General features: G+C 38.8%; 2 protein-coding genes across 2 annotated transcripts; both read left to right on the plus strand.

Annotated features, from left to right (window-relative positions):
* Positions 1-1332: 1332 nt before the first annotated feature.
* On the plus strand, positions 1333-2241 carry LOC125403990 (vomeronasal type-1 receptor 100-like). The gene has a single exon (XM_048439621.3). The coding sequence runs from the start codon at positions 1333-1335 to the stop codon at positions 2239-2241; it is 909 nt and encodes a 302-aa protein (XP_048295578.3).
* Positions 2242-21031: 18790 nt separating this feature from the next.
* Positions 21032-21973, plus strand: LOC125403989 (vomeronasal type-1 receptor 48-like). Its single transcript, XM_048439620.3, has one exon. The coding sequence runs from the start codon at positions 21041-21043 to the stop codon at positions 21971-21973; it is 933 nt and encodes a 310-aa protein (XP_048295577.3). The 5' UTR covers positions 21032-21040.
* Positions 21974-25863: the final 3890 nt, after the last annotated feature.

Raw genomic sequence — 25863 nt, forward strand, 5'->3', positions numbered from 1 at the left:
TAGTAAGATTTTTTTCTTGAACTTTTATTTATTAAGATTTATTTATTTCATTTTATATAAGTATGTGTTTTGCCTGCATGCATGCTGTGCACCACTTGCTTGCCTGAATCAGAACACGGCAATGATTCCCCTGGAACTAGTTACAGATGGTCATGAACCACAATATCGATACTGGAGAATCAAACTCAGGTTTTCCACAAGAGCAAATGTTCTCTTAACACTGAGCCATCTCTTCTGTTCCTGTCCTGGAGATTCTAAAACAGAGAACATCATGGTGCAGCTACCAAAGATATTTGTTCGTGGGAGAAACAGATTCTTGGCTCTTACAATTGGGATGAACCTATTCAATTACTAGATTAAGCTTTTTACATATTCATGTAAATATAAACCATATGATATATGGTTTCTATATGGTTTCACATCCATGGGGAGGTTTTAGAGTGAGCTCGCCCACTAACATGCATGCATTAATTTGTGTATGTGAAATAGAAGTGAATTTGAAAATACAATTGAGCACACTTTTTCTTACAAGAACCTGTGTCAAGGTAATTATTTTTTGTTTCTCTTTCACAAAGCTACTTTAAAGTACTGAATTATATTAATTTGATAAAATAATGACACTGGTACCCGGGCCAAATAAATAACATAAACACCAAAGGTAAGACTGTTGATTGAATTATAGAAACTGCTTGTGTGTTGATGATGTGTGATAACACTGAGGCCCTTGATTTCCACTGCATGGGAAAGAATCTCTTTTAAAACAGATTCCAAAACAGCATTACTATATGGTCATCTTTGGAAAGTTTATGTTTGTCACAATGTGTTGCAAATAGTATTTGTTTTAGTGTGGTATGTTCTCTTTTGGAGGCTTATAGCTCCACATCTGCAGATTTGAATATCTAGCCTGTAGTAACTACAGATACCAGGAAAGCAAAATAGAACCTTGGCAAGGATGGCGGTGGTGGTAGGAGACAATGGAGAGGAGACTGCTTTAGGTTTCAATTACAAAATAAAGCAGTATAAATCAGTAGATTTGGATTTATAAGACATGAGGCCCAGATGCAATACAGGAACACAAAGTGTGAATTCTGTATAGGATGTATCTGACAATGTATTTATTATGCACAATATGCTATATATACAGGAATTATACAGAGGGTCCTGTATGAAACAACAAAAGTAAAGTGATATATAAATCAAGAATGGGCAGGTAAAAGAGAGTGATGATATCGACATATTGACCCAAGTCACAAGTTTGATGTATACTCTCTTATTTTTTAGGTATATGAAATATGCTTCCACTGTGTATCCGGATGATTACACTTCCCACTCATGTCCTTGTTAAACAATGTCTTTTATTTCCAAAATGGACTTGGGGTCCTTGCCAATATGTTTCTTCTTGTTTTCTACACTTTCATAATCCTATGTCACAGACCTAAGCCCATGGATCTGATCTCTTGTCAACTGACCTTCATCCACACAGTAATGCTCCTCACTGGAGGGGTTGTTTGGGTTAAAAACGTATTTGAGTCACTGAACATTGAGAATGACATCAAATGCAAGACAGCGTTTTACATAAGCAGGGTGATGAGAGGCCTCTCCATCTGCATCACCTGCCTCCTGAGTGTGTTCCAGGCTGTCACTATCAGTCCCAGTACCTCTTTCTTGGCCAACTTTAAACTTAAGCTAAAGAAGTACATAATCTATGCTTTCTTCTATATTTGGTCTCTCAATTTGTCATTCAATAGCAACCTGATCATCTATGTTGGTGGTTTTACCAATGTGAGTGAGACCAATCAGATGAAAGTCACTAAATCCTGCTCACTCTTCCCCCTGAACTACATCATCAAGGCACCGACTTTAACAGTGACAGCCTCCATGGATATATTTCTTGTAGGAGTTATGCTGGCCTCTAGTGCATACATGGTGCTTATCTTGTTCAGACATCAGAGGCAATGTAAGCATCTTCACAGCTTCAGCCACCCCAGAGCATCCCCTGAGAAAAGGGCCACCCAGACCATCTTGCTGCTGGTGACTTTCTTTGTGGTCATGTACTGGGTGGACTTCATCATCTCGTCCACTGCAGTCCTGTTATGGATGTATGACCCAGTCATCCAGAGTGTTCAGAAGCTTGTGATGAATGTTTATCCCACAATTACTCCTTTGGTACAAATCAGTTCTGATAACAGAATAATCAATATACTGAAAAACATTTGGTCAAAATACCACCAGATTTTGTAAAAAAAATTTATTCTTTCTTTAAAATGTATTTATTTTAATTTATATGGAGAGTGTTGTTCCATCTTGTGTGCACGTATGAATTTTTTGTTCCCAGGGCGTTCAGAAGAGGTCATTGAATTCCCTGGACCTGGAGACGCAGATGGTTGGAGGGAATGATGCTGGTGTAGCACCAATAATTTTTGTCTAAAAAACAAACTTTTCATTAACTGTTTAATAGTCCAAGCAGCAAATCAAGATTCTTCATCTATTTAAATACAATTTTGTCATATACCACATACACATCCTTGTGACATTTCTGCTGCCAAGTGCTATAGAGTCCTTTAAGTTCATTGTATACCATAAAGTTGAAATTTATACAGGAATTTTCTCATTCTCTTCTTTTTACTTTATATCATAAATGTACCCTTGATTCTGTGGCTACTCAAATGAAGCTGCTTGGTGATTCTGTTCTCTTTCTTTCTTTCTTTCTTGCTTGCTTGCTTGCTTGCTTGCTTGCTTTCTTGCTTTCTTGCTTTCTATCTTTTAAGAAAGGGTTTCTCTGTAGCTTTGGGGCCTGTCCTAGAACTAGCTCTTGTAGACAAGGCAGGCCCTGAACTCACAGAGGTTCACCTGCCTCTGACTCCTAAGTGCTGCGATTAAAGGCATATGTCACCACCGACTGGCGCTGTTACTGACTTTTTAAGTTTTTCTTTTGAAAATATTTTAATCTACTCTCAGTTGTCAATAATTGTTTAAATATCTGATTGTAGTTAAATCACAATAGAAAAAAAGAAGAAAAGAGTCAAAGAAAAAGCACAAGAATGAGTACATACCATATTCATCTTTTTGGGTCTGAGTTATCTCACTCAGGATAGTGTTTTCTATTTCCATCCATGTGCATGCAAAATTCAAGATGTCATTTTTTTTAAATCACTGAGTAGTACTCTAATGTGTATATATTTCACACTTTCTTTATCCATTCTTCCATTGAGAGGCATCGAGGTTGTTTCCAGGTTCTGGCTATTATAAATAATGCTGCTATGAACATAGTTGAACAAATACTGTTGTAGTATGATTGGGCATCTCTTGGGTATATTCCCAAGTGTGGTATTGCTGTTTCCTGAGGTATGTTGATTTCCAATTTCCTGAAATACTGCCACACTGATTTCCAAAGTGGTTGCACAAGTCTGCATTCCCACCAGCAATGGATGAGTGTTCCCCTCACTCCACATCCTCTCCAGCAAAGGCTATCATTGGTGTTTTGATTTTAGCCATTCTGACAGGTGTAAGATGGTATCTCAAAGTTGTTTTGATTTGTATTTCCCTGATTGCTAAGGAGGTTGAATATGATCTTAAGTATCTTTTGGCTATTTGAACTTCTTCTGTTGAGAATTCTCTTTTTATTTCAGTACCGCATTTTTAAATTGGGTTAATTAGAATTTTAATGTCCAGTTTCTTGGGTTCTTTATATATTTTGGAGATCAAACTTTTCTCTGATGCGGTGTTGGTGAAGATCTTCTCCCATTCAGTAGGAAGAAAAACATATATAGATCCTCCTCAAAATTGGAAACAAACAGGATTGCCGGGCAAAAGTTGGGAGCATGGAGGTGGGAGTAGGAATGGGGCCAGGGCTGGGGGAAGAGAAGAGGGGGAGAGAGAAAGGAGAAGACAAAGGCTGGGGAGAGCTTGAGAGAGTGGGAAGGTATAGATGGAGGAAGGGCGGATATAGGAGCAGGGAAGAAGATATCTACATTATGGGAGCCATTTTAGGGTTGGCAAGAGTCAACGGGGGATCCCAGGTGTTCATAGGATGTCCCCAGCTAGGTCCTTGGGCATCAGAGAAGAGGGTGCCTGAACTGGCCTTTTTCCACTATTACGCTGATGATTATCGCGAATATCACCATAGAACCTTCGTCCAGTGACAGATGGAGATAGAGACAGAGACCCTCATCAGAGCAATGGAATGAGCTCCCAAGGTCAGAAGAGCAGAAGGAGGGAGAAGATGAGCAAGAAAGTCAGGACCACGAGGGGTCGGTCCAGCCACTGAGACAGTGTTCCTGTTCTAATGTAAGCTCACCAAATCCAGCTGGACTGGAACTGAACAAGCATGTGATCAAACTGGACTCTCTGAATGTAGCTGACAATGGAGACTGACTGAGAAGCCATTGATAAAGGCACTGGGACTTGTTTCTACAGCAAGCACTGGTTTTTTGTGACCCTTGTCTATTTGGATGCAAAGCTTCCTAGGCCTGGGTGTAGGGGGAAGGGCCTTGGACTTCCCACTGGGCAGGTTTCCCTGCCCTCTCTTAAGGGAGGGTAATGGGAGGAGGGGAGGAAGTGTAAATTTTTGAATGGAAAAAAATAAAATTAAAGAACTAAAAAAAAGAAAGAAAAAAGCACAAGAGACACATACAGATATAGAAACACACACATTTGCAAGACAGGAATCTTATAAAAACTGAAAAAACAACAGTCACAATATAGATGTAAAGGATCTACAAATATTCCATTTAGATTATTTTGCTGATTATCTACTACAGGGCATGAGAACTAGGCTTAAGAGTGGTTTATTTCCCTAGTGAGGCTCCCTTGAAGAAAACTAATTTGTCATTTGCCAGGGGCTATCAAATGGAGATAGCTTCCAGGTTAGGATTGAGTTCCTGTGTCCACTTTTCTCAGCTCTAGGATCCTATGTGTGGTGCCTGTGCATGCTGCCATAGTCTCTGAATTTATATATGTGTTGGTGTGCTGTGTTTAGAAGGTGTGGGAGCCCACGTGTGACTCAGTTTTCATTTGGAGTCAATTCTGACATAAAATGTCATTTGAGTTTAAGCTTGGCTGCTCTGCTTGTTCCAACTTCCTTGAGGGTTTTGAGAAAGTTCTGATTAAGTCCATGGGAAAGAGCATTTTGCCCATCAGAAGAGGACACTCTATCTAGAAGAATGTTATATATATTATATTATATGTATATATTACTATATACATATTACTGATGTATAACCTTAGGAACTTCAAGATGGAATTTGAAACTGCTTATAACAGGACAGAAATGGTCTTGTGGTTAGATACTGACTGACCGTCTACACTGTGCTTTGTTCTGCTTTTGCATATAAGCAGGCTCTGAAGTAAACTTGGCTTCTGTGCAAAGTAAGCTGGCAGTCCCCCAAATCTATCTTATGTTTTCTGTCTTAATGTCTTTCAGTCTGACATTTCCTTAATCTTCGTGCCCTACCCTGAATCCCTCACCTGATTTTGTTGGAGCAATTTCTGATAAGAAGACCTTGTTTTCTTGGTGTCCTCAGTCCCTCTGGCTCTGAAGTTCTTTTCACCTCCTCTTCCACAGAGTTTCATGAGTCCTGAGGGGAAAGATTTGAGGGAGATATCCCGTGTAGAACTGAGTGTTTTGAAGTCTCATTCTGTATATTATCTGTATGTGAATCTCCATATTTGTTCCCATGCGCTCCCAGAGGAAGCTTCTGTGATGATGGAGTCATTTTAATAAAGCAGAATGTAGAAATTCTGCTATATTTGGTTTTCCCCTAGGCTTCTGGCCTATCTGATCTCAGGTTTTTATCCACCCAAGCAGTGTCAGGTATGGGTTTAATCCCATGGAGTGCATGCTTTAAATCCAATCAGATGTTGGTTGATTGTTCACACAAGCTTTGTGTCACTATTGCAGGAGCATATCTCGGAGGCAGGCAGGCCACTGTAGCTTGAAGGGTTTGTAGCTGGGTTGATGTACAGAGCACCCTCCAGAATGATGAACACTAAACCATAGGGTGAAGGTTCTGGATAGGCACCAACTCAAATTTTCTATATTCAATGATTTGTGCAGGGTATTGTCTTCAGCAAAAAGCCTTACCCCCAATTTGTGGGGAGCAATCAATAAATAGGCTTGGTGATATCCCGGGTTTTGGGGGGTTTCCATGTGGCCCATTTGCTATGGGTCAATGGTTTTACTCTGCAATGATTTGTTTCTTGTACTTGTTTAATAAAATCCTGATTGGCTAGTATCCATGCAGGCAGTAGAGGAGGGGCTATCAGGCAGGAAATAGAAGCAGGGCAAGGAGAACAGGAGAACCTTGGAAAAAGAAAAGAGGCAGTCTGCAGTCATCACCCAGGCACAGTGGAAGCCAGACACAAAAGAAGCTAGATGTGACTACCTTGCTGAAAAAGGTACAAAGTCACGTGGCTAACACAGACAAGAACTATAAGTTATAAGAGTTAATAAGAAGTCTGAGCTTTTAGACAAATCAGTTTATAATTTGTGTAGACTTCTGTATGTTTCTTTGTGATTAAATGGCTGTAGGAAAGGGCAGGTAAGAAATATCTTTTAACACCCATTTGTCCAACAACTCAATTAGATATAACCTATTCCTGGATCTTGAATCTACATTTGGCCAATAATGATATTCAGTTGTGGCTCTGTCTCCCCTGTTATTTGGTGATTTAATTTAGGTCACCTTCAGATATATATGTAAGTTTTTACTGTATTACATTCCGATACAACCTGTCAATGGTTTGTTAGTTTTACTTGTCTTCATCCACATTCCCTTTCTTTTCCCACTCTTTCTTCCCTATCCCCATTTAATTCTCCAATTTCAACTCCCCCATCAATCCATCCAGCATCATCTACTATATATTTCCTTCCAAAGGAAATCCATCCATTCTCTCTATTCCCTTACTCTATACTCAACTTCTGTGGTTATATAGATTGTAGCTAGCTTATCAATGACATAAGATCTAAAATGCACAAATAAACAAATGTATATTGTGTTTGTATTTCTTGATTTAGCTTACCTCACCCATGTAACATGAGGGGCTGACTTGTTGGTGTATCTGTCCCACCCAGCACCCCACAACCGGCATACCCCAAAGAGATTCACACACAGTCTACATTTGGTTATAAACTGATTGGCCCATTAGCTCAGGCTTCTTGTTAACTAATTCTTACATCTTACGGTAACCCATAAGTCTTGTCCATGTTAGCCATGTGGCTCAGTACCTTTTCCAGCTGTCAGCTCACATGTTGCTTCTTCAGTGATCTGGACAGGAATGGAGGAATGGGCTTCCTGCTTCCCAGAATTCTCCTGTTCTCATTGCATCACCTCTTCTTCCTGTCTGGTTTACCCGCCTATATTTCCTGCCTGGCTAATCAGCGTTTTATTAAAATATAATTGACAGAATACTGATAATTCTCCCACACCACACCAAGAATCATTTTTTTCAGGTTTATCCATTTACCTGAAAATTTCATTATTTTTAATGACTGAGTAATATTCCAGTGTGTAAATATACAACATTTTTTATTCATTCATCCATTGGTGCACAGTTAGGTTTTTTCCAATTTAGGATTTTACAAATAGATCAGCAATGAACATGGTTAAGCAAGTGTTTCTGTAATAGGATGAAGTTTCCTTTTGGTATAAGGCCAATAGCGGTATAGCTGGATCTCTTCCCAGCTTTGTGAGTAACTGACACACCAATTCTCATAGTGGATATATGTAGACAGACACTGCTTATTCGTTTCCTGCCTGACCTGACCCATATTATCACAGAGAAACTATATTAATTACAGTAATACTTGACCTATTAGCTTAGGCTTCTTTTTAACTAACTCTGACCTCTTAAATCAACACATTTCTATTAATCTATGTATCACCATAAGGCTGTGACTTACTGGAAAGGTTCCAGCAGCCGTGCTTCCTCATTCAGCAGCCACTTGACATCCTCTTAACTTCTTGACTACACCTACTCTCTGTATATCTGGATTCATATTTCCTGCCAGGCTTTGCTCTGCTAAGCCAGAGGCTGAAACCGCTTTATTCATTAACTAAAAATAATAAAACATATTCACAGCATACAGAGGAAAATCCTGCATCAGATATACAAGTTTACACTCCTAATAGCAGTGCAGAAGTGATCCCCTTACTCCACAACTTCCCAATCATGAGTTCTCATTTGTTTTTTCGATCTTGGGCATTCTGATGGTGTAAGATGAAATCTCAAAGTAGTTTTGATTTTCAGTTCCCTGATAGCTAAGGCTATTGAGAGGTTATTTAGTGATTATCAGACTTTTATTTTCTTTTTGAGAGTTCTCTGTACCCCACTTTTAAATAGGGCTGTTTTCTAGATGTCTATTTTTAAGTTCTTTTCATATTAATCCTCTATCAGATATGTAGTTGGTAAACGTCTTTTCCTATTCTGTAGCCTTCTGATTTGTCTGAATGATGGTGTCCTTTGCCATGCAGAGGGTTTTCAGTTTCGTGAGGTTACATTTATTAATTTTTGATTTTAGTTCCTGTGCTAAAGTGTTCTCTTCAGAATGTTTTTCCCTGTACCAATGAGTTCAAGGCTATTCTCCACTTTCTCTTCTATGAGATTTAGTGTATCTATCCATATGTTGAGGTCTTTGATCGTTTTGAAGTTGAATTATGTGCAGTGTGATAACTATGAATAAATTTTTCATTCTTCTACATGAAGCCATCCAATTTGGTTTTTTAAATTTATTTATTTAATACAAATTTCCACTTCTTCCCTCCTCCCATTTCTCTCCCACTTCCCCCACTTCTCCTCCTTCTCCAGTCCTAAGAGCAGTCAGGGTTCCCTGCCCTGTGGGAAGTCCAAGGTCCTCCCCGCTCCATCCAGGTCTAGGAAGGTGAGCTTCCAAACAGACTAGGCTCCCACAAAGCCAGTCCATGCAGTAGAATCAAAACCCAGTGCCATTATCCTTGGCTTCTCAGTCAGCCCTCATGGTCAGCCATGTTCAGAGAGTCCAGTTTGATGACATGCTCCACCAGTCCCAGTCCAGCTGGCCTTGGTGAGCTCCCATTAGATCAGCCCTTCAGTCTCAGTAGGTGGGCTCACCCCTCATGCCCTGACTTCCTTGCTCATGTTCTCCCTCCTTCTGCTCCTCATTTGGACCTTGGGAGCTTAGTCTAGTGCTCCAGTGTGGGTCTCTGTCTCTATCTCCATCCATCTCCAGATGAAGGTTCTATGGTGATACGCAAGATATTCATCAGTGTGGCTATAGAATAGGGCCAGTTCAGATACCCTCTCCTTAGCAGCCCAAGGAACAAGCTGGAGATATCTCCTTGGACACCTGGGAACCCCTCTAAAGCCAAGTCTCTTGCCAACCCTGAAATGGCTCCCTTAATTAAGATATCTACTTCCCTGTTCCCATATCCACCCTTCCTCCATCCCAACCATCCCATTCTCCCAAGCTCTTCCTATCTTCCCCTTCTCACTTCTTTCTCTCCCTCTCCCCTTCCCCCATCCTACTCCCACCCCCAATTTCTCAATTTTTGCCTAGCAATCCTGTCTACTTCCAATATCCAGGAGGATAGCTATATGTTTTTCTTTGAGTTCACCTTCTTATTTTGCTTCTCTAGGATCACGAACTATAGGCTCAATGTTCTTTAATTATGGCTAGAATCCGCTTATGTGTGAGGACATACTATATTCATCTTTTTGGGTCTGGGTTACCCCACTCAGGATAGTGTTTTCTATTTCCATCCATTTGCATGTGAAATTCAAGATGCCATTGTTTTTTACCACTGAGTAAAATTCTAAAGTGCATATGTGCCATACCTTCTTTATCCATTCTTCTATTGAGAGGAACCTAGGTTATTTCCTAGATTCTGGCTATTACAAATATTGCTGCTATGAACATAGTTGAACAAATGCTTTTGTAGTATGATTGGGCATCTCTTGGGTATATTCCCAAGAGTGGTATTGCTGTTTCCTGAGGTAGGTTGACTCACAGTTTCCTGAAAAACCGCCACACTGATTTCCAAAGTGGTTGCACAAGTTTGCACTCCCACCAACAATGGATGAGTGTTCCCCTTACTCCACATCCTCTCCACTAATACTATCATTGGTGTTTTTGATTTTAGCCATTCTGACAGGTGTAAGATGGTATCTCAAAGTTGTTTTGATTTGTATTTCCCTGATTGCTAAGGAGGTTGAACATGATCTTAAGTATCTTTAGGCTATTTGAACTTTTCTGTTGAGAATTCTCTGTTCAGTTTAGTACCCCATTTTTAAATTGGGTTAATTAGAGTTTTAATGTCTAGTTTCTTGAGTTTTTTTATATATATTTTGGAGATCAGACCTTTGTCTGATGCAGAGTTGGTGAAGATCTTCTCCCATCAGTAGGTTGCCTTTTTGTCTTAATGACAGTGTCCTTTACATTACAGAAGCTTCTCAGTTTCAGAAGGTCCCATTTACTCATTGTTGCTCTTATTGTCAGTGCTACTGGGGTTCTACGTAGGAAATCATCTTCTGTGCTCATGTGTTGCAGAATACTTCCCATTTTCTCTTCACTCAGGTTCAGTGTGGTCAGATTAATATTGAGGTCTTTAATCCATTTAGACTTGAGTTTTGTGCATGGTGATAGATATGGATCTATTTTCATTCTTCTCCAGGTTGACATCCAGTTATGCCAGCACCATTTGTTAAAGATTCTTTTTTTCTTCCAGTGTATGATTTTAGCTTCTTTGTCGAAAATCAGGTGTTCATAGGTTTGTGGGTTAATATCCGGGTCTTCGATTCTATAGATTGCTTTTGGTAGAATTGCCATTTTTAGTATTTTGATCTTCCCAATTCAAACGCATGGGAGTTCCTTACATTTTCTGGTATCCTCTTCAGTTTCTTACTTCAAAGACTTAAAGTTCTTGTCAAATAGATCTTTCACTTCCTTGGTGAGAGTTACTGTGGAGGACTGCAACCACATACTCCATTATAAGATGGTGCTGACATCCGGTTTCACCGCCAGGTGAACAAGATAACGCACACGTGCTTGGTAACTTTCCACTACTGCATCCCCACCTACTCCCGAGGCACCATCTGGAATAATGGGCAGCGAACCAATCCAAGAGTGACACGTCCGAAGCGAGGACTGTTTCCTACATAAGGGCTGGGTTCCCCTTGTCCTGGGTCTCCGCTTTGGAAGCTTATGCTCTCTCTCTCTCAAGAAGCATTAAATCTTTTCTGCAGAAGAATCCTAGTGTCCCGCGTGGTTCTTGCTGGCGAGACGGTAGCGTGGGACAAGTTACCCTAAGATACATTATGCTATTTGTGGCTATCGTGAAAGGTGATGTTTCTCTGATTTCCCTCTCTGCTTCTTTGATTTTTGTATATAGGAGAGCAACTGATTTTTTGGAGTTGATCTTGTATCCTGCCACATTACTAAAGGTATTTATCAGCTGTAGAAGTTCTTTGGTAGAGTTTTTGGGGTTGCTTATGTACACTATCATATCATCTGCAAATAACAAAAGTTTGACTTCTTCCTTTCCAATTCGGATCCCCTTGATATCCTTATGTTGTCTTATTGCTATTGCTAGAACTTCAGGCACTATATTGAAGCGGTATGGAGAGAGTGGGCAGCCTTGTCTTGTTCCTGATTTTAGTGGAATGGCTTTGAGTTTCTCTCCATTCAATTTGATGGTAGCTGTTGGCTTGCTGTATATTGCTTTTATTATATTTAGGAATGAACCTTGTATTCCTGATCTCTCCAAGATCTTTGTCATAAAGGGGTGTTGAATTTTGTCAAATACTTTTTCAGCATGTAATGAAATGATCATATGTTTTTTCCTTCAGTTTATTTATTTATTTTTAATATTTATTTATTTATTTATTATACTGTGTGTTCTGCCTTAATGTGTGCCTGCAGGCCAGAAGAGGGCACCAGACCCCATTACAGATGGTTTTGAGTCACCATGTGGTTGCTGGGAATTGAACTCAGTACCTTTGGAAGAGCAGGCAATGCTCTTAACCTCTGAGCCATCTCTCCAGTCCTCGTTCAGTTTATTATATGATGGATTATATAATAGATTTTTGTATGTTGAACCAGCCCTGCATCTCTGGGATGAAGCCTACTTGATCATGATGGATGATTTTTTTGATGTGTTCTTGAATTCAGTTTGCCAGTATTTTATTGAGAATTTTTGTATTGATGTTCCTGAGTGAGATTGGTCTGTAATTTTCTATCTTGGATTAGTCTTTGTGTGGTTTTGGTATAAAGGTAACTGTAACTTCATAAAAGGAGTTTGGCAATGACTCTTCTGTTTCTATTTTGTGAAACACATTAAGGAGTATAGGTATTACCTCTTCTTGGAAGTTCTGGTAAAATTCTGCTTTAAAACCTTCTGGTCCTGGGCTTTTTTGGTTGAGAGGTTTTTTTTTTTATAACAGCGTAAATTTTAGTGAAGGTTCTATGAGGTGCTGAGAAGAAGGTATATTCTTTTATGTGTGGATGGAATGTTCTATAGATATCAGTTAAGTCCATTTGATTCATAAAATCTATTAGTTCCCTTATTTCTCTGTTAATTTTCTGTCTGATAGACCTGTCCAGTGATGAGAGTGACGTGTTGAAGTCTCCCACTATTAGTGTCTGGGGTTTGGTGTGTGATTTAAGCTTTCACATAAGAGGCTGACCTTTTATTCAGTGCATAGATGTTCAGTATTGATATTTTCTCTTGACGGATTTTTTCCTGTGTCTAGTATCAAATGTACTATTTTGTCTGTTTTGATTGAGGTTAGTTTGAAACCTTATTTAGTTTGCATTATGTTTTCATAACCAATATGTTAACCTGTATATTTTTATAGCTGAGTTTAGTCCATTTACATAAAGGGATGTTAATGACTAGTGATTGTCAGCTCCTGTTATTTCAGTTTTTGTTGTTGATGATGTTATTGTGTTTGTTTTTCCCTTCTTTGGGATTTTCTGCTGTGAAATCATCTATTGTTTGTTTTTTTGCTGATGTAGCCAACTTTCTTGAATTGGAGTTTTCCTTCTAGTACTTTAAGTATAGCTGTGTTTGTGGCTAGGTTTTGGTTGAATTTGGTTCTGTCATGTAATATCTTATTTTGTCCTTCTATGATGATTGAAAGTTTTGCTGGGTATAATAGTCTGGGCTGGCATCCATGGTCTTTTAATGTCTATATAACGCTTGACCAGGACCTTCAGGCTTTCATTATTTCCATTGAGAAATCAGGTATAGTTCTGATAGGTCTGCCTTTATATGTTACTTGGCCTTTTTTGAAGTTATTAATATTTTTTCTTTATTCTTTATATTAACTGTTTTGATTATTATGTGTTTTGGCGATTTTTTTGATCCAGTCTATTTGGTGTTCTATAAGCTTCTTGTATCTTCACAGGCATTTCTTTCTTTAGGTTGGGAAAGTTACACCAGGCTTTCCTTCACAGTAGATAAAGATTCCACAATTCCTTTCCAGTATCGTTATTGACTCGATCCAGAATCAGTTGATCAAAGTCATATTTGTTGTTTAGGCCAAAAAATCCCTCAGGCCTTTCCTTTCCACTGGTTTCAGCATTAGCAGTGTGGGGGCTTGCCACTCTGTAGCATGATTAATAAAAATACAGAGATAGATGTTGGGGTTCAACCTGAAGTCAGAAAAGCAAAACAGCTAGCCACTGGCTCTTACCTCTACTTGAGTCAGAAATGGTGATCAATCCCACCTTCAGGAATCTCAGATAAGACTGTGGGAGAACGGTCTCCTCCAGTCTTAAATGTCTCTCTAGGGCTGGGATTAATGGTATGCATGACTACTACCCAGTTTCTATGAGAGCTAGTGTGTCTAATGGGATGACCGTTTGCGTCATCACTGCCTGGTCTGTAAGGCTGACTAGTGGAGCTGTGTTACTCTCAAATCTTTTGGCAAGCTTTATTTATTAAAATACAGATGAATATCACTACACCACTCTCTTTATTCCATTTAGCATTAGGCTCTTCATTAAATGTTTCCTTAAGACTTGGTTCCAATATTACATTTAAAGGTTCTCTTTTTCTCCTCAAACTGTACATTTTATCTTTGTCCTGTTTGCTCCTTTTCAATGTAGATCTTCATAATAATTGTCACTTATAACTACCTGACACAGTCAATACTAAGATGTCTTGAAATATCTTTGGCCAAAGACATTAATCCTAAAACTCTCTACTTTAGCCTCAGGCAGATTCTCAAGACAAGGCAGAAACTAAGCACATTCTTTGCCAAAATATTACAAGAATGGTCTGTAGGCTATTTACTAATATTCGTTTCCTCTGAAACCTCTGAGACTGGAGCCTCCATTGTCCAAATTTCTCTCAGCACTATTGTCTTCCATGGTCTGAAGAGGATGGCCAATTAAGGTCTATCTACTAAAAGTGTTAACTGTTTCTATAAACCAAACTCACAACATTTTCTATATTACTCCAATAATTGGTCTGAGTTGAAAGCCTGGATATGACATTGTAGAGTGCTGGAGCTGGGCAGGAAGATGGTAAGGCAAACTGTGGTCCAATTCTAGAGCTCCTGTGCATTGAAGGCCAGACTAGGCTGATACATTGTTTATAGGACCCAGCCTAAATTTGTTAGATTATAGAAAGGGTGTGGATAAGGAGCTTGGGTGCTCACCAAGATATACCTTGGTGAAACATATGGGAACTCTGGGTATGGAGTGGGTTATTGGGAGGGGGGGGGGTGGCACAAAGAATTGTGTAGGTAGGATGAGGTAGGTAGGTTATGGAGGAAATCTAGAGATTAGTTGTGTTGTAGGTAGAGGTCTCATAATTTTCGATTTAGTGAAATATGTATTTTAAATGTATTTCTTTATGGTTTTCGAAATTTCATCTCTGTTCTAATGACTATGTTTCACCTTTAATTTTCTTAATTTGGGTCTTATCTTTATTGCAGTTTTGCTAAGGGCTTTTTAGTCTTGATTATCATTTCAAAACATCAACACTCTGTTCATTGATTCTTCCAATTTCTCCTGAGTCCCCTCATCCGCACTCAAATTCATGTACTCTTATAGAATAAATTTTGTAGACATGTTACTTGTGGAAAAGTTAAAAATTTACATAAAAATCATAAATTTCTGCCACAATGTTAAAATGTATTTAATGTGGAGTATTTTTTTATACTGTATATGTGTGTCTTTGCCTAGAACACCTTCTGATTGGCTTAATGAGGAGCTAAATGGCCAATAGTTAGGCAGGAGAGAATAGACAGGTCTTCCCAAAAAAGAGAGAGAGATTAGGAGGATCCCACGATTGTTGTCATCAGGTTTGGAGAAAGTTAGGCTTGCCATACTGAGGAAAGGCACAAATCCATGTGACAGTGTGTAGATTATCAAAAGTAGGTTAATTTGGCCAAAAGAGCTAGTTGAGGACAAGCCTAAGCTAAAGGCCAATATTTCATAATGAATAAGAAGTCTCAATGTCATTATTTGGGAACTGGTGATCCAAAAACAATTCAACAAGGATGCTTGCTACAGTCTTTCCCTTTCCTCAGCCTCTCTCCACTTTGTTCTGAGAGCTGTTAGTCTATAAGAAGATATGTACATTTACAAAATAAAAGTCACTCTTTTTGTTTTTTTTTAATATCTATTTACTAAGTGTGCACATTGATGCAATACTGTGTATATGGAGGTCAGAGATTCACTTGTGGAAGTTCTCTCTTTCTACTATGTGGGTTCTTGGGATTGCATGCCAGTGATGAGACCTGGTGCAAGATGCCTTTACCCACGGATCTATCTTGTCCACCCAAATGTCACCATTTAAAAATCAGATGGATCTGAGTTAAGAGAATAACCAAGATGACAGTCATAATTAGGGCTGAAGTATACTTTATGATAAATTATAAGAAGGGGTCATTGACAGTTATGTGTTAAAAACAAGACTCTATTGGTTTCTACTTCTGAGTGTATGATATAAACAATCCTTTGAGTACACTCTCACCAGAGGAGGCTAAGGAGTAGGAATAGAAGAACAGTCAACAAATGGAGCCTGGAGGTTCATGCCTAAACTGTAGAGGAAGGAAGTGTTTTGGCAGGGAAAATGCAGCATGATCGCCCACTAACTTTGAAGTGGGGCAGACAACATTGAATTTCTGATCTTCCACCTTTGCTTTCTCAGTGTAGTAAATATGTATATATATATATATATATATATATATATATATATATATATATATGTCCATTACAATGTTGGATAATGTGGCACTGGGCTCCAAACTCAGGGATTCAGACTTTCTAGGCATGCAGTCTATCAGCTGAGCTATGTCCCTAGCCCCACAGCCTGCTTTTGCTGATAGTACTGTTACATCACCTCCTCTCTGTACTCTGTGTAAGAAGGATTACTTTTCCTAAGTGTATTTGGAGGAGGTGACAGTTTCTTAATTTTAGCAAAAGTGTTATTACTTTCTAGGTGAGTCCCTGAAGGAAGTATGAAGACTATCAGGAAAGTTTTGGAAACAGGAAGGATACCTTGGGGGAATCTGAAATGTTTGTCTGCTTTTGTTGAAAGCAATTTTACCTGTTATGTTTTGTTCAGAAGGCTTGAGAGCAGCTAATCTACACAGACACATATGGCCTTGGTGGAACAGTTCTCACATGGGAAATCCAGAGCTCAGCTGTTCCTACTGCACTATTTTCCTGGAATTAGGAAAGTTCACTTTCCCGTTTGATGATTGCACTTTCTAACAACATATAGATCAGAACTTCCCTTTTCCAGATGACATGAAAATTATGCGTCCAGAGAGAGATGAGCAGATGACATTTCTTCCTTATAACTGCTTCTTAGAGCCTCATTCTATGTGGATGTTTATCAAAGGCCCGGCCGGGTGAGTGTGCTTCTATTCATTAATAGGAAGCTCTAAGTAGGTGTTGAAATGGGTTAGGGTTTTCTGTAATAAATGATTAGAGAATTCTCTGCTTAGAATTTTACTTTTGAGCCACACTGTATCATGAGCTAGCACAACTGATGCTTATTTACATGAAAACATATGTGTAACGATTTATTAAAGAATATACTATGATCACTTACTATGATCTCTGAATATAATGTATGTGATGGTAGAGGGGAATATTGGGAAGAGCACAGGGCCAATCAGAAGTGTGGATAGAGACAGGAAAGGCTAACAGGGTGAAAGATGGCTGATGAATTGTATATACTGAATGAAAATGTTATGAAACAATCACTTTTTACAATAGATGTATTTGACCCCAAATGGAATATTTTCAGCAGCATATGTGACTATAGATTCTCCTGATTGTATACTCTAATAATTCTAAAAACGTGATTCCACCTAGCTAATGGCAGTTTTTTAGGTTTATATTTCTGTAAGAAAACACCTGAAATGACTTAATGGGCTAAAAACAGGGAACACGAATTAATTGGTTTTCTTGGGTACATTTATAATATTGATACATTTGAATTGTGTTTTGTATTTTCTTATTTTACAAATTTCCTCAGATTTACTGACTATATGCATTTATATGAAACGTCAGCCAGGAATTTAGAAGAAATATTAACTAATTTAGTGTTTATCAGTAATTTTCTATTCTGTTAACTTTGCATTTACTTTTGAATTCTTAGGAATGTTTTACCTCATGGCCTAGAGTAAAACATAAGATGTTCTTAGAATTCTATAAAAAAAATTAAAATTTTAATGTAGATTTGTTTATTGTACTGCAATGATTTCTAATAAAGCAGATCTTTTCTACGTATTTCAAAAGTATCTGGAAATATCACCTTTCTTATTTATTAAATCTTTGTAAGGTTATTCTTACAAAAATGTAAAAAGAAATTTCAGTAAGAGTTTTGTATGTTTTAATTAAATAAATTTATTTCTAATATTTTAAGTTTTGTAAATTGAACTTTGTGCACTGATACTGATGTAATATTTTCATTAGCAGTGAGAAAAGTATTTGCAATTCTCAAATAGTATAAAATCAATTTAAGCCAAAATCACCAAAAGTCTCCTCTAACAGTCACAAACTACACATTCACAAATTCCAAGTAAATTTAGTTTTGCTGCTGAATATCAGAAGTCCATTTTATGTTGCTTGAATATCACTTACTAATTTATACAGGAGATTAAATGGAAGTGAAAGTAGGTGCGTTGGTACCTGCCTGTGATTGCAGCCTTTTGAAGGCTAAGGCAGGAGCATTGTGAGCTTGAATTCAGTTTGACCTACAGAGTGAGATCCCCCTTCTTTAGAACTCTGAAAAATACAACAAAATTAAAGTAGAAAATGGATAATGTAGAATTATGATATAATTATCAATAAAATGAAACAAAATGAAGAAAATAACTGTCATTAAGTTATGGGTACAGAATAGCAAGAACACATAAATGAATTGTTAGAAATATGAGTTAACCAATAAAATCAACTAAAAAGAAAAAAAAAGAAAAAGAAACAGACACATTATAGATGCTGCCAAAAGTCAATATCTTCCATCAGTGAGAGGAGGAGGATCAGAAACAGAGTGTGGCGTATGAGAAGCTTCCAGGGCAGGGATGTCAAAAAAGATGTGATGAAGATTCACAGGTGACACAGATGCCAGCCATGGACTGTGAGAAAACCACAGAAAGAAACCTAAAGCCATACACCTTTATCTGGTGTTAGAATGGAAAAGGAAAAAAACTTTCACATATATAAATGTAATTGGTTAGAATAGAGCACAATATTAAAATATGTGCACCTACCACAAACCTTAAAGAAGAGCCAGTGGCAGAACATGCTTCTTCAACTCACCAACATCCTCCCAACTAACATAGGTTAACCACTGAGGAGAAAAATGGAATTCACTCTGTACATATACAAGACCCACCTACATGTGGGAATAAAGTCAGGGCCATGGGTATCACTCTGAACTACTTCTGGCAGTTGGGTGGTTCAAGATGCTAAGAGGGTTCAGCTGTTCATTCTCACTTCATCCCCTCCAGACAGCAGGCAACTCACCATGTGCTCCTGAGTGGTAGTCTGGAAATGTAAGAGTAAAGGATTTCCATCTTAGTCTCTCTCCTTCCAGAACAGTGCCCTCCTCCTACCCTCCTGTATCTCAGAGCCCTCATCTGGTAAATGCATTCAGTAGGTTGTCTTTTCTATAACGTCCTTGGGGCAATGTGCTTTGGAGAAATACGTTTTTCAGAGACTTTCACCTTGGCTATCAGCCGCTGTAGGTCATTTATCCTGTTTAGAGTCTTTCTGGAAACTTCAATTGAAGATTTTCATAAACTAAAAAAAATGAAAACAAAGGCCATGTCCCTCCCTATTGACTCGGGATATGGTGCCTCCATGCAAATCCATGCAGGGCTTCCAAATGAGCCATGGAAGTCAGGGTTCCCTCTAGCTGTAACTAGAGCTGTTCTCTGAATGCATAGAAACAGGGCCCTTAGAGGTGAACGGGGACTCAGGGGCGGGGGGAGCTGGGTAGAGCTTTTCAGGTTCTCAGCAGAATCATTTCTGGAAGTGGTGAGGAAACAGGGTCCTTTCTTGGAGACACTACCCCAACCTGGAAATGCAGACCTCCTTGCTAACTTCTTATTCATCAAGTAAATCTTTGTTTATCTACTGCAAAAAAGAAAGAAAGGAAGAAGAAAGAGAGAAATAAGGAAAGAAAGAAAGAAAGAAAGAGAGAGAGAGAGAGAGAGAGAGAGAGAGAGAGAGAGAGAGAGAGAGAAGTATAAGTTAACATTTGGAAACATTATGGAGCATTCATTTGATTTGAGTAATTTACATTAAAAGTCTTCACTGGCAGACTAGGCAGGGTCCACATCAAGTCAATCGGGAAACAGAGGGTGGATGCACTCTCCATTTTCCTTAAAGTTCATTTTATTACACGAACATATTTGATATAACTCACAGGTTTTCACTCAAGGGCTCTTCGTACAACTGCTATACACTATGCTATTGCTTGATTCTTAGTCTCAGTAGTCCAATAATATCTCACACACACACACACACACACACACACACACACACACACACACACACACACATTTTCAGTGAACATTTTCGTAGCTTTCCCAGACTTAAGTCAGGGGAGTTGTAATCAAGCTCTGGGTCTGACCGCTTCTCCACAGGTTCTATAGTGATGCTGCTGCTGCTGCTCCTACCTTGCAAAGGACCTGGCTGGTTAGTGTGAGATCGTTATAATCTATGTCTTTGTGCTTCCAGTTTTACCTGTGCTAAATTCAACTTCCAAAGAATAGTTTACGTATTTAAATTATTTAAGAGTACTGGGTAATAGCTAAGAATTAATACCTTATTAATATGTAGTCACTATTTGATCCTGCTGGCATTATGTATTTCATAAAGATCTCCTCATGGAACTAGTTTGGGTGGCTAAGGTCTTCATCTTTCTAAGATTCCTGAAGACTTATTAATGTTGCTGACATTGGCAGTGCACCAGCCAACACCATGTATCTTGTCACCTGAAGTCACACAATCACTCCATGTTCTCTCTGAGCAGACACACTGATTTTGTTCATTACTCACTAATTATGGTAAAACAAAATGAAAGTGATTCTTGATCTAATATGTTTGTATGTTCGTTATATTATTATTTCCTCAAAGTAAAATAAAAAGAGCAGAATAATTCATAAAACAAGACTGTTCTAAAATCAAATACTATAATAATGAAGGGGTAAAGTGATTTTTCTTGGAAGAACATGGAGTCTTGCAAGAAGCAACACTTGCTTTTGTTGCACATTTCTTCCAACAGCTGCTTGCAGATGTAATACAGGCAAACAAAATGTGCATTCTGTAAAAGATGTGGCTGAGAATGCATTTATTATGCACAATATGCTATGTATATAGGAATTACACGGAAGGCATATACAAATATAGGTCATGTCCAGTCTGGAACTACAAAAGTAAAGTGACAGATAAATCAAGAATGGGTAGGTAAAATAGAGTGATGATATAGACATATTGACCAATGAGTCACAAGTTTGATGTATACTCTATCATTTTTCTAGGTATATGAAATATGCTTCCACTATGCTTTTTGGATGATTACACTTCCCACTTATGCCCTTGTTAAACAATGTCCTTTATTTCCAAGTTGGAATTGGAGTCCTCGCCAATATGTTTCTCCTTCTTTTCTACACTTTCATAATCCTCTGTCACAGACCTAAGCTCATGGACCTGATCTCCTGTCACCTGACCTTCATCCACACAGTAATGCTCCTCACTGGAGGGGTTGCTTGGAATACAGACATATTTGAGTCACCGAACATTGAGAATGATGTCATATGCAAGACAGCGTTTTACATAAGCAGGGTGATGAGGGGCCTCTCCATCTGCATCACTTGCCTCCTGAGTGTGTTCCAGGCTGTCACTATCAGTCCCAGTACCTCTTTCTTGGCCAACTTTAAACTTAAGCTAAAGAAGTACATAATCTATGCTTTCTTCTATATTTGGTCTCTCAATTTGTCATTCAATAGCAACCTGATCATCTATGTCGGTGGTTTTACCAATGTGAGTGAGACCAGTCAGATGAAGGTCACTAAATCCTGTTCACTCTTCCCCATGAGCTACATCATCAAGGGATTGATTTTAACAGTGGCAACTTCCAGAGATGTATTTCTCATAGGAGTTATGCTGACCACAAGTGCATACATGGTAATAATCCTGTTCAGACATCAGAGGCAATGTAAGCATCTTCACAGCTTCAGCCACCCCAGAGCATCCCCTGAGAAAAAGGCCACCCAGACCATCTTGCTGCTAGTGGTTTTCTTTGTGGTCATGTACTGGGTGGACTTCATCATCTCATCCACCGCAGTCCTGTTATGGATGTATGACCCAGTCTCACTGAGTGTTCAGAAGTTTGTGATGAATGTCTATCCAACAATTACTCCTTTGATACAAATCAGTTCTGATAGCAGAATATTCAATATTCTGAAAAACTTTCCATCAAAATACCACCAGATTTTTTTTAAAAAAGTATCTTTTCTTCTTTAAAATATGTATTCATTTTAATTTATATGAATGAGGGTTATGCCTGCTTGTTTGCATGTGTGCATTCCTGATGCCCAGGAAGGCCAGAAGAGGTCACTGAATTTCCTAGAACTGGAGGTATATATGATTGTAAGGAGTAAGGTTGGAGCAGCCCCAATAATTTTTTTCTAAAAAACTGAGTTTTCTTTAACTGTTTAATAGTCCAAGTAGCAAATCAAGATCCTTCATATATTTAAATACAATTTTTGTGATATAACACATGCACATTCTTGTAACATTTCTGCTGCCAAGTGCTATTAGTCCTTTAAGTCTTTTGTACACTGTAAGTTGAAACTACTTCAGGAATTTTCTTAATCTCTCCTTTTTATTTTATATCATAAATGTTGCCTTGGTGCTGAGGCTACTCAAAAGAAGCTCCTTGCTTATAAGGACATTTTTTTTGTGACAGGGTTTCTCTGTAGCTTTGGACCCTGTCCTGGAAGTAGCTCTTGTAGACCAGGCAGGCCTTGAACTCACAGAGATTCACCTGCCTCTGCCTTCAAAGTGCTAGGTGTAAAGGCATGTGCCACCACTGCCTGGCAGATACTGACTTTTTAGTCTACTCTCAGTCAGCAAAAATAGCTTAAACATCTGATTGTAGTTTTAATTCTGCTTTCTAATTATAATTTCTCTGGATCCAGAGAAATAATGTTAGTTTCAATTTTCCATTTTTTATTACAGTTAAAGACTCTTACCTGAAGATTTTGTGTACCTCTCTACTTGTATTTCAATTCATCCATGCTTCCTGAAATGTTATTGGCAGAGAGAAATAGTTTATACCTACATACATGCTTTACAATGCATGTGTGTATGTATGTGTGTGTGTGTGTGCACAGATTAAGGATATGTATGAATGTGCACATAGAGGCCAATGTTGTTAGCTCTTGTTCTTCATATGTCATTCTCCTTGAGCTTTGAGAGGGCATCTTTCACTGTGACAAGGGGCTTACCAGATAGGGCAAGATTTTAACCCAGGCATTCTTTGTCTCTGCTGCTACAACTCTGGGATAAAAGTGTTTACCACCATGCTCCAGCTTTTTAAAACATTATTCTCTGTTACTGAAAAGAGGTTAGTTTCATACAATATATTCTGATTAGGCTTTCCATCCCCGTACTCCTTTAAGTTCTTTCCCCACATCCCCTTCAATAAACAACCCTAAGATAAAACAAAAACAAATAAATTAGAAAAGAAAATAAAGAAGAAGAAGAGCCAAAGAAAAAGCACAAGAAACACATACAAACATAGAAATACACATGTTTGCACACACAGGAATCTTACAAAAACACAAAGAACAAGCCATAATATGGATGTAAAGAATCTGCGAATATTCTGTTTAGATTGTTTTGTGCTTATTATCTACTACAGGGCATGAGAACTAGCCTTAAGAGTGGTTTATTTCCCTAGTGAGGCTCCCTTGAAGAAAACTAAATTTTTTTTTTTTGCAAGGGGCTATCAAACGGAGATAACTTTCAGGTTAGGATTGCAATCCTGTGTCCACTTCTCTCAGTTCTAGGACCCCATGTAGTGCAGACCTGTGTGGTGCCTGTGCAAGATGCCACAGTCTCTGAATTTATATGTGTGTTGGTGTGCTGTGTTTAGAAGATGTGGGAGCCCACGTGTGACTCAGTTTCCATCTAGAGTCAATTCTGACTTAAAACGTCATTTGAGTTCAAGTTTGCCTGCTCTGCTTGCTCCAGTATCTTGGAGGGCTGTGAGAAAGTTCTGTTTATGCTGACAGGAAAGAGCATTTTGTTTATGGGAAAAGAACACATTATCTACTAGAAAGGATACCACTAATGCCAAACCTTAGGGCATATTCTGATAGAAGAAGGTACTTGCTCAAGGACAGGAATGATCTTGTGGTTAGATACTGACTGACTGTGTGGTGCTTTGTTCTGCTTATGATTAATGTAAAAAAAAAACCCAAGCCACATGACTAACTCAGACAGGAATAATGGGCTAATATAAGTTATAAGAATTAATAAGAAGCCCGAACTAATGGTCCAATCTGTTTCTAACTAATGTAGACCTCTCTGTGATTTCTTTGGGACTTAACAACTGTGAAAACTAGGCAGGGCAGAAACTCAGTCAACAAATGGTGCCCAATGTGTGAACAACTGCATCCTCATAAAACCTGAGGAAGAGTAAAGCATGGCTTATGGATAGCAGCATTTTCTCAGGTGGGCTCTGTTTGCTAGAAGCATATGTGTCTCATTTAAGAGAGTCTTCCTGGCCCAGCTTTAGCAGCAAAACCTTGCAGCTCTTTGAAGAGGTCCTGCCATGAAACACTTAAATTCTGTTGATGAAAAGCTGACCACATGCTTTTTAGTTTTCAGCCAAAGCAGGAAAAAAGTCACAGTGTTTTAAAATGCAGGCTTTCTGGGTCATCCTGCAAGCCTAAACTCTGACTCTTTCAGGCAGGAGGTCCAGTTACAGAGCATTTGAGTGTGGTTTGTGAGCACACTGAGCTCACTTGCTTACTGGCAGGGACCTTGAGATGCCATAGAGTTGTGGCAATAAACATGACTCTGGCTGGTACCTCCACCATGAGTCTGGAATCTCAGAAAGCTAAGGAATGGGATGGATCCAGCTGTCAAAGACACGGCTTTAATCCTAGCCATATTGCCTAGCAAATTAAAGACTCATGTGGTCAGAAAAAGAGAGATATACAGTAAATAGAGATTCAAAAATGAAGAAAACCTCTAAATGGTTTACACTGTGTTAAAAATATACACATCATTGGGGTGAGTTTGCTCTGACTCGCGGCAGAAGCCCGGCAAGGAGGAGCTCAGACATTCCTTGTCCCCCTTGACTCCCTGGTCACTTTGCAGGGGCTAAGCCCTCTGGCCTCCTAGCCCATCCCACATTTCACCCAGAAACTCCTTCCTTTATTCCTCACTTCCTCCTCGGGGCCATAAAATCACCCAGCTCAGCTGGCTTGCACACTGGGACTGGGCTGGAAGTGCAACCCGGCAGGAGGGAGTTCCTGTGTTTCAATAGCCTGCCCATGGAAAGGTAGGCCCTGTGTCAGCTCATCAAGATTCCTGGCCAGCAAGGGGCGCTGATCCTCTAGCAGAAGATTCATCAGAGGGGGGAACCTGACCCGGTACCAGAAGATCCATTAGAGAACATTTGAAGGAAGAGATGGGCAGATGCCAAGACAGGAATTACTCCAACAATCTGAAAAACAACATGAAAACACCAGATCCCAGCGACCCTACAACAGAGGGACTTGAACACCCTAATCCAGAAGACGTGGGAAAAAAGTGCAATTATGAAAGCAATAGAGTCCCTTAAACAGGATATGAATAACTCCCTTAAAGAAATGGAGAAGTATAACAAAAAGTTTGAAGAAATGAGTAAATCCGTAAATGATACCCTGGGAAACCAAGAAAAAACAATCAAACAGGTAATGGAAACAGTTCAAAAAATGAAAACTGAAAAGGAGGCAATGAAGAAAACACTAACCGAGAGTCGGCTAACTATGGAAAATCTAGGTAAACAAACAGAGACAACAGAATCAAGCATAACTAATAGAATACAAGAGATAGAAGAAAGAATCTCAGATTCTGAAGATGCCATAGAGAAAATAAACGCTCTGATCAAAGAAAACAGCAAATCCAAAAAAATTCTCATCACAAAACATTCAAAAAATCTGGGACATAATAAAAAGACCAAACCTAAGAATAATAGGAGTAGAGGAAGAAGAAGAACTGCAGATCAAGGGCCCAGAAAATATATTCAACAAAACTATGGAAGAAAACTTCCAACCTAAAGAACGATATTCCTATGAAGGTTCAAGAAGCATACAGAATGCCGAATAGACTGGATCAAAAAAAATCATCCCCTCGCC

This window comes from Myodes glareolus, chromosome 6 (assembly GCF_982192425.1).
Source record: "Myodes glareolus chromosome 6, mMyoGla1.1, whole genome shotgun sequence".
Lineage (NCBI taxonomy): Eukaryota > Metazoa > Chordata > Mammalia > Rodentia > Cricetidae > Myodes > Myodes glareolus.

Excerpts from the sequence above, each read along its gene's own strand:
- LOC125403990 (XM_048439621.3), top strand. The coding sequence starts at position 1,333 with ATGTCCTTGTTAAACAATGTCTTTTATTTCCAAAATGGACTTGGGGTC.
- LOC125403989 (XM_048439620.3), top strand. The coding sequence starts at position 21,041 with ATGCCCTTGTTAAACAATGTCCTTTATTTCCAAGTTGGAATTGGAGTC.